This window comes from Sorex araneus, chromosome 2, assembly GCF_027595985.1.
Source record: "Sorex araneus isolate mSorAra2 chromosome 2, mSorAra2.pri, whole genome shotgun sequence".
NCBI lineage: Eukaryota > Metazoa > Chordata > Mammalia > Eulipotyphla > Soricidae > Sorex > Sorex araneus.
Window position 1 is genome coordinate 189,900,799 of NC_073303.1, and position 13,176 is coordinate 189,913,974.

General features: G+C 45.1%; 1 protein-coding gene across 3 annotated transcripts in view; it reads right to left on the minus strand.

Annotated features, from left to right (window-relative positions):
* The window catches only part of APP (amyloid beta precursor protein), a 287,309-nt gene that overhangs the window by 13,678 nt on the left and 260,455 nt on the right, over positions 1–13,176 (minus strand). For all 3 annotated transcript variants that reach the window (XM_055128150.1, XM_055128149.1, XM_055128148.1), the window contains 2 exons: positions 12,524–12,745; positions 4,355–4,408 (listed from right to left, as the gene is read on the minus strand). In XM_055128150.1, the coding sequence (XP_054984125.1) occupies positions 4,355–4,408; positions 12,524–12,745 (276 nt within the window). The remainder of the gene's footprint in view (positions 1–4,354; positions 4,409–12,523; positions 12,746–13,176) is intronic.

A 13,176-nucleotide genomic window follows, 5' to 3' on the forward strand; every position in this document is an offset into this window, starting at 1 on the left:
AATACTTTCAGTGGCCCTTCCCAGATGTAATCCAAGCATGGTAAGTCACAAGACAGATAATTGTGACTCTTTAGCTCAGCAGTTTGAGAGACTCTCAGTGGAAAGGACTCTGGCTAGTTCACTTTTGGGTGACGTTGCATGCAAAGCCTTTCTCTGCGTTATATAAGTCACCCTAAACGGGATGAAAATGAGCAAGAGTGTATACAGGGAAACACAGTTGAGAATAAGCTGACACTGCAGGTAATAAAATGTGACAGGTAATTGCTTTGGGAAGGGGGGATGCTCCCAAGTATTGCTCAGAGTTTTTGGTGGGGGGGGTCCTTCTCAGGGAGCCTCAAACACGCAGGTTGGGGGTTCAGTGCCAGGGTCTGGGGCTGCGTTGCTGCCTGTGCCCTGCAAATTTGGGGGATATCAATGCCGCGTCTGGTGATGCAGGGGTGCCTCCAGGGCTACCCCCAGTGATGCTCAGGGGACCTGGGGGTTGTATCAGGGCCCAGAGCATGCAAGCCAAGTGCCCTAAGCCCTGTTCTATCTCCAACCCCCGCCAGGTATGTTTAAATGCATTTCTGGGCCATGGATTCACAGGTTCACCCGATGTGTTTCTGAGCTGTGCCGAATCTATTCCTGACTCGGTGCCACCCTACATGGTGGTGAGTAGGGGGGAGTGAGGCGGGTGGGGGAAGGTGCTCAGCTGAGGAAGGAGGAGACACGAAAGCTCTCCCATAGCTTGCAGTCATGGGCCTGGTTTCCATGATCAGGACTGGAGAGGGGTGGGAATAAATTCTCGTGGAAAGGGCAGCTCCCCTCTCTGCAAAGAACCAGCCAACGTATTGTCCTTCCTTCTTCTGCTCAGATGTCAACTGTCTTTCTCTTTTTCTTTTAGTGGTTTATAGTTTTTGTTTTTGTTTTTATTTTTTATTTTTTTTGCTTTTTGGGTCACACCCGGCGATGCTCAGGGATCACTCCTGGCTCTGCACTCAGGAATTACCCCTGGCGGTGCTCAGGGGACCATATGGGATGCTGGGAATCAAACCTGGGTCAGCTGTGTGCAAGGCAAATGCCCACCCCGATGTGTTATTGCTTCAGCCCCAAGATGGCAACTGTCTTTGGGAGTCTGTCTCTCTCTGGAAGTCAGCCAGGGAGGAACAGCTATGATGGCCATGATCGGCCAGAAGTCACCCTTCTCTTTCTGGGTCCTACTGCTTGACATTCTATTCCTGGAGGTGCAGTGCCCTGGTTTTGCAGGCAGGAAAGTGAAGAAGTGGCTATCTTAAACTGTCATTATACCCCGATCTTTTCTTGAGTTCCCTCAGAGTGCCAAGAGTGATGATTCGAAAACAATGGCATCCAATGAATGGCATGATAGGATAATTCTGGGAAGGGCTGCTAAGTTTGGCTAAATATATTACTAGCTGCCAAGCGTGCAGCCTTGAAGTGGGACGATGAGAACTAAAATCAAGGCTACACAAATAAGGGAAAAACTGATTCAAATGATGATTCGGTATTGCAAGCATGAAAATAAGAGTGTACGTGTATCTGGATGCATATTCAACAAATTGCGCTATTCACAGACATACCTGAACTAGGACAGCAGTGAGAGCACAGTGGGTAGGGCATTTGCCTTGCACATGGCCGACCCGGGTTCAATTCCTTTGTCTCTCTCGGAGAGCCTGGCAAACTACTGAGAGTATCCCGCCCGCACATCAGAGTCTGGCAAGCTACCCGTGGTGTATTAGATATGCCAAAAACAGTAACAAGTTTTTACTGTTACTATGGAGACGTTACTGGTGCCCGCTTGAACAAATTGATAAACAATGGGACGACAGTGCTATAGTGTTACCTGAACTAGAATCTTCCTCCTCTAGATCTGAACATTCTTTTTCATCTAAGGCCTTAGTCTGCAAGTGGGACCCAATGTCTCAGAGAGTATAAGAAAGAACAGTGGCTGAATCCTACTGTCTGGTTTGCAGATTTTTCTTCTTGGCCAATGTACATGTCTCAAACCTTTCAAAACCTCTCCCAAAGCTCATTTTTAGTAAATTAAATTGTCTAGCTAACAACAGCTTTGTTTAAAGATTGGGTTGGGTTTTTTGTTTGTTTGTTTTTGGGCCACACCTGGCAGTACTCAGGGGTTATTCCTGGCTCTGCACTCAGGAATTTCTCCTGGTGGTGCTCAGAGGAACATATGGATGCTGGGGATCGAACCCTGGTCAGCTACATGCAAGGCAAATGCTTTATCTGCTGTCCTCAGGCCCTCAAGTGAATGAGTGCCTTCATCTGTTCATATCGTAAGCACCCTGGCTTATATGTTGCTTTAGATTTCATAACTTCTCTAATTCTCATGTCCTCTTTCTAAATATACAAAGTCCATCCCTTGTAGCATTCTTCCAGCTTCTAAGGGTAGGCACCTGACCTTCTCTAGCATTAGTGCATCAGTCTTTGCGAGAAATCATGATGAAAGATGGTTGTAACAAAAATTTGGGGTAGGACTTCTTCCTATTCACACAAGACCTCAACATTCTTTCTAGGTTTTTAGCTTAAACCAGAATACGTTTGTTTGACAATGCATGGGAATGTATTGCATCTAAAAAGCATTTTCATTTTAGACCTTTTGGAAAGAAGGAAAAACAAGTCAACTTGGTGGAGGAGGTGTGGTGAGGTGTATGTGTGTGTGTGTGTTGTGTATGTGTGTGTGTTGTGTATGTGTGTGACCACTTATTCTAAGGTATTTTAATAGGAGGTTATGGGCCTTGTTTTTCCAATGTAGAACTTGATATAATGGGTGGAATGAGAACTTCTAATCCATATTTTATGGCTGCAGACGTAAAGCACCCCTTTCTTCAAATATAAAATAGGAGGAAGCTTCTTGGGAAAAAGGTCCACAGCAAATTAAGCTTATTTTGAAATTAAGTCTCAGCCAGGAGGGCCTCCCAGTACCTGAGAAGGACGGGATGTCAACTCCTGGTCTGCTGACACTCTCTTGGGTGGCACTGACAGTAAGGAGGCCATTAGGAGAATGGTAACACTGTCTGCTTTACTGAAATTTAGGCTCTTCTGAAAAGCCCTACAGACAGATTCATGAGGTCGATGAGATCTGCTGTCAGAATGTGTCACTTTCCCGTCCCTGTTAATCATGGCACAAAGGCATGAAGACACCACGAGGCAGATTCTGAGTTCTCAATGGCTCTGGCTGGGGACAGAAATGGCCTGAGCTTGCACAGCCTGTGAGAGGGGCAGAGTCTGCTACTGGTGTCACTGCAAACGATATCCGTTCCAGGGATCTCTGGGAGTTTATATCTTCAGATTCGGTTAATTTGGGGGCCGGAGAGATAGCTCCGTGGTTAAGATGTTTGCCTTGCACACAGTCAACCCTAGTTTAGCCCCTGGTACCACATCACCAGGAGTGACCCTGTGCAAGGAGCCGGGCATTAGCCCAGGGCACTGTCAGGTGTGGCCCCCAAATAAAAACCAAACCAAAAAACCAAATGAAGTCTATTTCTTCCCTTGATTATCGCATAGGACATTATGAAACAAAGGAAGAGAAATATGGGGATCTCTATATGTACTGCTGGGAGTGAAAGATCTCGTTATATATATTTACATATAATATATAATTTGCAGACACATATTATATATGCATACAGATTATTTAATTCAGTAACATCTATCCTCCTTTTGATTCACTGAAAACATTGACTATTAAAAAAAAATGGCCACTTCACTATTGTTGGGCATTTAATATAAAAAACAAAGTACCTGTATAGAAAATTCTGCATTCATCTGGTGTACCATCTAAAATCTCACCGAGAATAAGCATATAGAACCCACAATTGAGAAAAATGTCCTGATTTCCGAACTCTAGATACACACCAGTTCTGCTATTTTAGGAAGCCAGGTCTACTCGAGGAACTGACTGGTGTGAGGGCAATTTGGTGGGGAAAGGAGCCACCCAGATACAAAGCAAGAAAGGGAAGGAGAGATATTTACAGAAGCTACCAAGGGGCCCACACTTGGGTGGGCTTCCGTTTCGGAGGATGTCGCCACTTAGCCAAAGTTCTAAGGGCTTCGCTGGGCTCTTGGAGTTTTCCAAAGGGCAAACTCAGCGAAGGGAGACTCAAAACGGCGCCTCAAGTCAGGACCCGAGCAACAGCGTGTCAGGGAAAAGAACAGCCAAGGAGAATTTTCCAAGTTTGGTGTCCCCGGTCCCGCTCAGACCCCTTTTCCTCACAGTTTGCGCTTTAGAGCAGCGAGTCACGATGAAGAGAGGGGCGGGGAGGCAGGGGCTCAAGCTCAAACCGCAGGCTGCTGAGAGGTGGGGGGCCGGGCAGGGGGGGAGAAGAAAACCGGGCGATACCTGGTCGAGTGGTCAGTCCTCGGTCGGCAGCAGGGCGGGCGTCAACAGGCTCGACTGGGCACGGGAAGCAAGATGCACAGAAAAGCAAACAAGACAAATCGAGATGGTTAAGTCGTGGCTCCTGAACACAGAGCGGGGGAAAGCATGTGCAATCACAAGTTATACAAAAGGGCGCAGCGGGCAAAGAACCCTGCGGGGATAATCCTGAGCATCAAGGAAGGGCCAAGGTCCCGCTTCAAAAGGCTCCTGGGCATCCCTGGGCCAAGCCTATCTCTTCCTTTTCCAAGAAAAGCCCTCACCAGGAAACGCGGCCACATCAAAGAAGAGGGACTGGCCGGCAAGGCTTCCTCTCTCGGCTCGCATAAGAGACACGGTCTTGTCTTTTGGATGAGGAACCAAATATGATATCCGACCCAGTGGACAATCTTAAAGACACCGCGTTTCACGATGCCCGGCCTTATCTGCTTTCACAGTTAATTAATTATAAAAGCGCCTGTGCCAATCCCAGGGGGCCTGCGATTCTCAATTTATCAGGGAAGTTTCACCCCCTCTTCTTCTGTGGTTTTTTCTTTTTTTTTTTTTTTTTTGCATTGAATTTGTTCTTTGTCCAGGGTAGAAGCAGCAAGTCAGAAAAGTCTCTCTCTCTCCTCCTCTCCCTTCCTCTCTCCCTATTTCAGGTTTCTGGAGTCACACCAGTGTGCTCAGAGGTTATTCCCGCCTCAGTGCTCAGGGGACCATACCAGGTTGGGGATTCAACCCAGACCTCAGCCCACAGAGCGATTTTTGCCCTGTCTGCTCTGTCCATGTTTCAGGCTGATTTCTATTTGGGAGCAAATACAGATGCCAGGAGAATGTTTCCTTTCTTTTCTTTTCTTTTTGGGTCACACCCAGCGATGCACAGGGGACCCTGTGGGATGCTGGGAATCGAACCTGGGTTGGCCGCGTGCAAGGCAAACGCCCTACCCGCTGTGCTATCACTCCAGCCCCGAGAATGTTTCTTTTTTTAAATTGGCATCATTTGCTCTTTCTTCCTCTGTGTGTACTTGGGATCTGGTGCAAAATAAGTAGTGTGGGTGACACAAGGACCTCCACCCGGTTTCCTGGTATCTGGCACCTCCAACGTGATGCTCAGACATTACTTCCTTACACGGAGACTGGAGAGTAAGGTGAGGGAGAGCTAAAGCTAGTAGCAAATGAAGCTGAAGGAAGAGAGAAAAAAAAATAAGCACTTTCTTCTGTAAGCGCAGAGAAATATAAAGATAAGAAGGTAGAGGAAAGTCTGAAAAGCTCTGATGGCAGGAAGAAGGCTTCGTGGGGGGAAAAGCCACTGAAACAGGCTCAGTCATTTCAGTTACAGCCACACGGCTTCCGTGTGAAGCGAGGCCAGGGTGCGAAAAGGTGGGAAATTAAAAGGCCAACTCAATTTTGAACACCTCCCCTGGGCAGGAACGGGAGGCAGGAAGGGAACTGGCCCTGGGCCAAGGATTCATGAGCACATCATGGTTCAGACATGAAGACATCTGGGTGAATCGCGGAGGAGAAACACGGGCTGGTTCTGCCAGCGACTTGCCAGTGTGGGCAGATCTGAAGGTTTGCAATTTCCATTACAACTTACTCCCCAGGCTCTTCCTTCACATGTGACACAGAAATAATAACGCCTCTTCTCTACTACTTGAGTGAGGGAAAAAAATCATTTTTCAAATCTGATTGAGAGCCTCTCAAATAACTAGAGAACAGCATTTATTCTATAGCTTCTACAAAACCAGCGTTTCCCAGAGTGGGCGGTCCAGGGGGTAGCAGAAACCCCAAGTGCAACCCGGGCATAGGGGTGCTTTCTGCTTGTTTGTTTCAAGAAAGGAGCTTTTGAGGGGAGGGTGTCCATTGTGATTTTTTTTTTTCCTGAACAGAGAGTAGTAAGTTCAGGAACCGCTAGCCAATTGCTCTGAGGAGGAATCAGTTGGTGCTTTACTATGTTTCAGAATAAGGCAATTCTTTCTGCAACATGCAAATACAGTTTCTCTGTATCTCAACTTTTATTTTCCTTATTGCAACAATGTGAACAAAGTGTCTTTATTCGTCCATGTAACACGGAGTTCGTGGAAGCATGGATCGGTTACTTTTGAAGAAGGTTCGACCCATCACAGCCCCAAGTGGTGGTGCAGTTAAAGGCAGTCGTGTGCCCAAACACGCCCCCATTGCAAAGAAGGGAACCGGAAGTGGTGATCACCCGCATCATCAAGTTTCATCCTTAAAAATCCTACTAGTCTGTATGGCAAAGAGTTGAATTTGTGGCTCAAACTTAGGCTCAAGCACCTCGGTCAATCCTGGCTCCATCCTAATGCCACCACTATTCTTTCCTGTTTGCAGCCAAGGCTCATTCCTTGAGGCTCAGTATTCTCACAAGAAAATAGCACCTAGAGTACCCCCCTCCCCCGCCCCCCCGGCCTCACATGCATGTGGGGAAAAAAATATTATAAGTCATAAAACGCTAATCCACATTCACTTATGAGAATACCGAAAACCATCACCATGAAGGCTGTTTTCATAAAAGCCTTATGCAAATACATATTTTATTTCAAAATATTTTATATATGTGTTTTATATAATATATAAAAATAAAAAGCTTTATAAAAATGGTTATTTCAGGGTGAGGTTATCTCTACGAGTTTTTCCACCCTTTGTGTTTTTCTTTTCTGGTGAGGGTGAACAGTTCTTTTAGGGATTAAAACTAGTCTGCCTTAACACTCTGAGGCTGATTTAATCTGGTTACGATTCCAAAATACGAACTCATACATTCCGCCATCAGATGTCAACACATTTTTAGAAAAGGGCAATGACAACATCACTGTAGGAAAAATAAAAACAGCAAAACACCACATCCAAAGAGTCAGAGCAGTGAATGATTTCTAGTCGATTGCAAATACTTAATTTTTTCAGATGGAACATTACTCATTGGTCCAGAAAGGCCCTTCAACATAGCATTCATAATATTTTACATTACTGTTAAGGGAAAAGATGTCACATCACCTTAAAATAATGAAAACAAGCAGAAGCACATTTCATTTAGCTACCTCCGGGATTCATGCATCAAACCCTTTTCCTAAAAGAAGGAAGAAAAAGAAAGGTGCAAATTTGGGCACCGCTGAGTTTGTTTGTTTGGGATTTCCTTGAAGTGGACCACGTCTGGGTTCAATGCTGCTGACCCCCACCTTCTCATCAGCCTCTGCTGATAATGGACTCCTTGTGGAGAGTGGGCTGACTAATGGATAAGAGAGGCCTTAACAGGACTGGCTGACAGGCCTAAGGAGAGGCATTATCAGTTTCACCATTTAAATGGATTTTCTCAAAGCTTCTTTCTAGCCCAGTCAAAATATACCAGGGATGGAGAGATAGCTTAAGAGTTTAAGCACATGCGTTGCATGCACCAGGAGGCCCCGGGGTTGATCCCAGGCACTGTATAGGGTCCTCAGAGCACTGAATCAGGAGTAATTCTTAAGTACCACTGTGTATAGCCCCCAAACAAACAAACAAACAAACAAATAAACAAACCAACCAACCAACCAACCCAGAAGCTACTTTTCTCTGTCCATACATAATTATGGAAGATTGTGTATGGAAGATATCTCTTAAGATATCTCTTAAGATGTCTCTTAAGTCGGGGATAAGGTTCAGTGGTCCAACATAGCTCTGTTTGTTTGCACACACACACACACACACACACACACACACACACACACACACACACACACACTCTCTCTCTCTCTCTCTCTCTCTCTCTCTCTCTCACTTACACAGAGACTATAGTTTTTATGTATGCAACAGATACAAGAACTCTGAGACTCGGAGACTTTCTTGTGCGCACTGCATGCCACATTGGTCTATGTGTGGCTGCCTTGCCTAGTCATGAAAAAGCAGAGCTAACGGAAATGTCTGTAGCCTTGGATTTCGTGATCCAGGAGAACTGTTTTGTAAACAACAGCCTCGCTTCAGTTTAACCCTTGAGGTGTTGTCACTTGTGAAACCGCAGAATTCAAAACCTGAAAGGTAAAGCTCAGTGGTTCAAGAGCCTAAAATAATAAAAACTGTGATACGCTAAAACAAAACAAAACAAAACAAACCCAAAACACTCCACATATCAAAAAAAAAAATGCCTGGATGTCTGCTTCTCACTCAGAACTTGAATGATTACTAAGAAAAACAATCAAGTTTTGGTAAGCATTAGAAGCTGTCAAAAGGACCACAAGAACAATGCAAGGAAACCATTTGGGAATTGTAGTCATTTACCGTATCTGTGTGGGCACATGTCTGTCAGATTAGCAAGGAACACGGATGGGGAAGAGGAAGGGGTGGGGGGGTGGGGATGGAGACGGGGTAAAATTTCAGGACTGGATCGTGAAGTGGCTGGTTACGTTCATTAATCAAAAGGTTAATTAATGTCCTCCTTATTGCCCTTGAACAAGCTGGTGAAATCTCTAATCAGCTTCTAGTGCCATTAAAATGAAAAGATCTGCCACTGCACATTTATCAACATGTAGACGCCTGGCTAGTAAGAGCTCTTTGCACCATCTCATTTAATACCCACGCCCGATCTTTAAGATGGGAGTCTTATTTATTTTTATAGCTTAGGAAATAGAGAGGGTGTGTGACTTGCCCATAGTCACCATACAACAGAGCTGGAATTTGAACTCTGATCCCTGTCCCCCATGGGTGAGAGATGCCACAAGTCAGTAAATTGGTGGGTTGAGTGGAGATACTATTTTTGGGCTGTCACCAGAACTGAAAAGGAGAGACGACATTTGCGTCTCTAGGGTGGGAACTGGGAATGTTGGGTGCTGGTGGCAGGGCAATCCCTCAAAGGTGAAAAGTGTCCTGCTCCCTCTATAAATTCCCTTCCTGCTGGACATTCACGTAGGAAGACTGTCATGAGTCCAGCACTAAACTCAGTTTTATAATAGGAACACGGGGTATTTTGCACAGGTCTTACTCTAACCCAACCTACAGCAGAGAGCGCCACTGGGTAAGGAAGTGAAATTGCGCCAGTGCAGTTACTCCCGGACAGTAACTGCTCCCTGCTAGTAGCCGAGTCTGATCATTTGCGGAATATAAAGTAACAGAATGGGAGACTATCACCCAAGGATAGTAGAGATAAGGGCCCGGAGGATCACTCCACAGCTTGGAAGCCGGCCTCACGTGCTTGGGGAAAAGGCAGCTGGGATAGAGAAGGGAACACCAAGTAAAGGATGAAGGGACCACCAAGTAAAGGATGCTTGGGGGCTCGCTCGGGATGGGAGATGTGTGCTGAAAATAGACTACAGGTCGAACATGATGGCCACTTAGTACCTGTAATGCAAACTGTAACACCTAAAAGGAGAGAGAGAGTAAAGGGAATGTGCCTGTCATAGAGGCCGGGGGTGGACGAGAGGTGGGTGGAAGGGGGGAGGGATACTGGGACCACTGGTGGTGGAGAATGGGCACTGGTGGAGGGATGGGTACTTGATCACTGTATAACTGAAATGTAAGCACGAATGTTTGTAAGTCTCTAACTGTACTTCATGGTGAGTCATTAAAGAATTAAAAAAAAAAAACAACAATCCGAAGTAAATGAGGTCTCATATTGATTTCTCCCTTACATTTCGTCAATCCATTTTATTTAAAAGACGACTCATTAAGTATTAAGTCCCCTGTGTACCACCATTGATCCTTGAGCACAGAGCCAGGAGCAAGCCCTGAGCACTATGGGTGGCCCACCAGGTCTACCAACTCCCCTCACCGCCCCCCCACTAAAAAAAAGATGACTCAATCAGACTTTCCTTAATGTCATTAAAGGATCACTATCGAAGAACCACATGTAGTGACCACAGACTGAATGAAGATTCAAGGCACTTTAGCACTTGGGCTATCTCTCTGGCCCCTGCACTGTAGTTTTCATTGTTTTGGGGGGCCACACCTGGCAATGTTCAGGCAACGCTCGGGGATTACATCTGACTCTTAGCCTAGGGATCACTCCTGGTAGTGCTCAGAGGACCATATGGGATGCCAAAGAGCGAACCAAGGTCAGCGGTGTGCAAGGCAAACGCCTTACCTGCTGTATGATTGCTCTGACCCCCGGCACTATAATTTTCTATCAAAGAAAGCTTGCTAGACCTTAGATAAGCTGGTTCCATCTCCCCTTCAATGAAAGCAACCAATGTTGCTAAGGAAAAAGCAAATCTCAAACGCATTCTATTTTAAAATGAGACTGGAATTTTTCACAAAATCTCTCAGCGACTGGTGGTGGAATATGAGCACTGGTGAAGGGATGGGTATTCGAGCACTGTATAACTGAGATTTAAACCTGAAAACTTTGTAACTTTGTAACTTTCCACAATAAAAAATTAAAAAAAAAATCTCTCAGCGACTACAGGATGAGGATTTAAAAAGTCAAAGGTGGATGAAAAATGAACAGGGCCAGCATTCAAGCAATAACACAATTTAATTTAACTTGGGTCACTGTAGGGTTACCCAGATCTTTTTTGGTGTGTGTGTGGGCACACCCAGCAATATCCACGGCTAACACCCTGGTTCAGTGCTCAGGGATCACTCCTGGCAGTGCTCATGGGTCCATATGTGATTCCAAGGATATAACCTGGGTTGGCCACATGCAAGGCAAGCTCCCTCTCCTTTGTACTATCTTTCCAGGCTTTTCCAACTGAGATCCTGATAAGAAAAAAAAAATCTTCCTATCTTTGGAAGACTGATTTTAAGAAATGTTCAAGTTTTCATTATAATCATAAAAACTTTGCTCTTCCCATCATATATCCTTACTGAAAGATGTCCTTCATGGGTCAAGGAGACAAACTGCAGATGATTACTAACATTAGGAGAAATCTATCTGAAGATTTTCTACACTGGTTCATTTTATTTATTTAACGATTATTATTATTTTTGCATTGATTCTTTAAAAGACACTTCTCCAGTGCAGTAATTCCTAGCACTGGAGCAGAGTTTGTCTAAAGAGTGTCCTCATTGCTTCTGAGGTACAAAAATGGTGAAGAGTCTATATTACAGGTAGTCTATAGACTAGCAGTCACAGGTAAAATTTGTGGTGGAAACATGCTAGTTGCATTCAAAATTCAATTGTTGGGATTTTTATACTTTGACCATGCAAAAATGATACGGGATAAAAAGGCGCTCTCTCTGAAATCGGTATCATATGAAAGTTTTTGCTAAGAAATCCCCATAAAAGGACATCATATGTTGCACTCTTATTTATTACAGAGATAATGTTACTTCTCTGAACTTTAATGGGAAAAACATTTAGAACAATGTGCTTCTAATGTTGATAGCTACCTTAAATTTAACTTTCTAAAAATACATAATAGTTTAATTTTAATCTTCCTCCTACCCCTCTTCCTGAAGGGTGTGGTATTGAACCCCGAAAGTCAAATGTTGAGCTCCATTTCCCAAATTCCTCAGTCCTACAACAGTTTAAATCTTGAGCAAAATGATGTTTTATTCCAAAGTGGTGTTCTATCTTTGCCTTTAAGATGTATGGCAATCTGAAATCTAATGCAGCAGAACAAATAAACAATGAAGACTATTTTGGTGCCTTTCAAATCTCCATTTAGATAGGCTCCATCAGAATCTGTCTCTGCTGGGGGAACTGTGATTTCCATAATTCATGTCCACTTTCTTCAAAGGTGGGCATGCTAAGCCAGTGTCTCACCTCAAATTCAGGTGGAATGCGAGCTCTTTCGCTCTTTCGTTCCAGAAACAACAAATTACCTCTCGGTGAGAAAGCATTTGAAAGCATTTGAGTCAGTTTATCAAAATCCACTACTCAAGGACTGAGAAACACACACACACACACACACACACACACACACACACACACACACACACACCCCTCTTTACTTTTTATCAATCTATTGGTCTAGTGATCTATCCATCTTTCTACCTACCATGACCTGTGGTTTTGACCTGGTACTCTTTTTTTATTTTTTGCTTTTGGGGTCACACCCAGAGATGCTCAGGGATTCCTCCTGGCTCTGCACTCAGGAATCACTCCTCACTCCTGGAGGTACTCAGGGGCCCGTAGGGGATGCCGGGGATAGAACCCGGGTCAGCCTCGTACAGGGCAAACGTCCCACCGACTGTGCTATCACTCTGGCCCTGCCCTGGTACTCTTACCTTCATTTTCTGTATTGGCTGGCACGGAGTCGACCCCAAAAGGATGCCATGGCTGGAGGTCGTCCAGGCTAAACTCTCCATTTACTGGAAGCAGCTCCACAGTGGTTTTCGTCTCCGTCAAAGATGGCATAAGTGCATCATTTCCGTAGCTGATTCTTGGTTCACTGATCATGTTGGCCAAGACATCATCCGAGTAGTTTTGCTCTTTCTGAAGCAGCTCATCTAAAGGAGAAGAAACCAGGACCGCGGTGAGACCCAAGAACCATCACCAGGACAGCAGAGACCACCGTGCCCCGTATTTTGGGCATAACTCGAATTATGTTTTGCGTTATGCATGAGGCTCCCTCGAGAGTCAAGATGCACGTGGGCACCAGAACTCCATCTTCTGGATGTGAAAACAGAGGGCACATGCCAGTGAAGGGCAAGTCACAGCTGGCAAGTAGCCAGAGTGGGAGAAGGCTCAGACGGGGGCGCTGTGAGCCATCCCCCCCCCCTTCAAGCATTCGAGACTCAGAGCACTGAAACGCTCTTCCCTACTCTGACAATCAGATCCTGGGCCATCCCTAAACAGTGCTCTCTGGAGAGCTGTTTGCAGCAGTGAGGGCAAATGACACAAGTTGTGATTTCTTTTTTTTTTTTAAAGGTATTTTAAA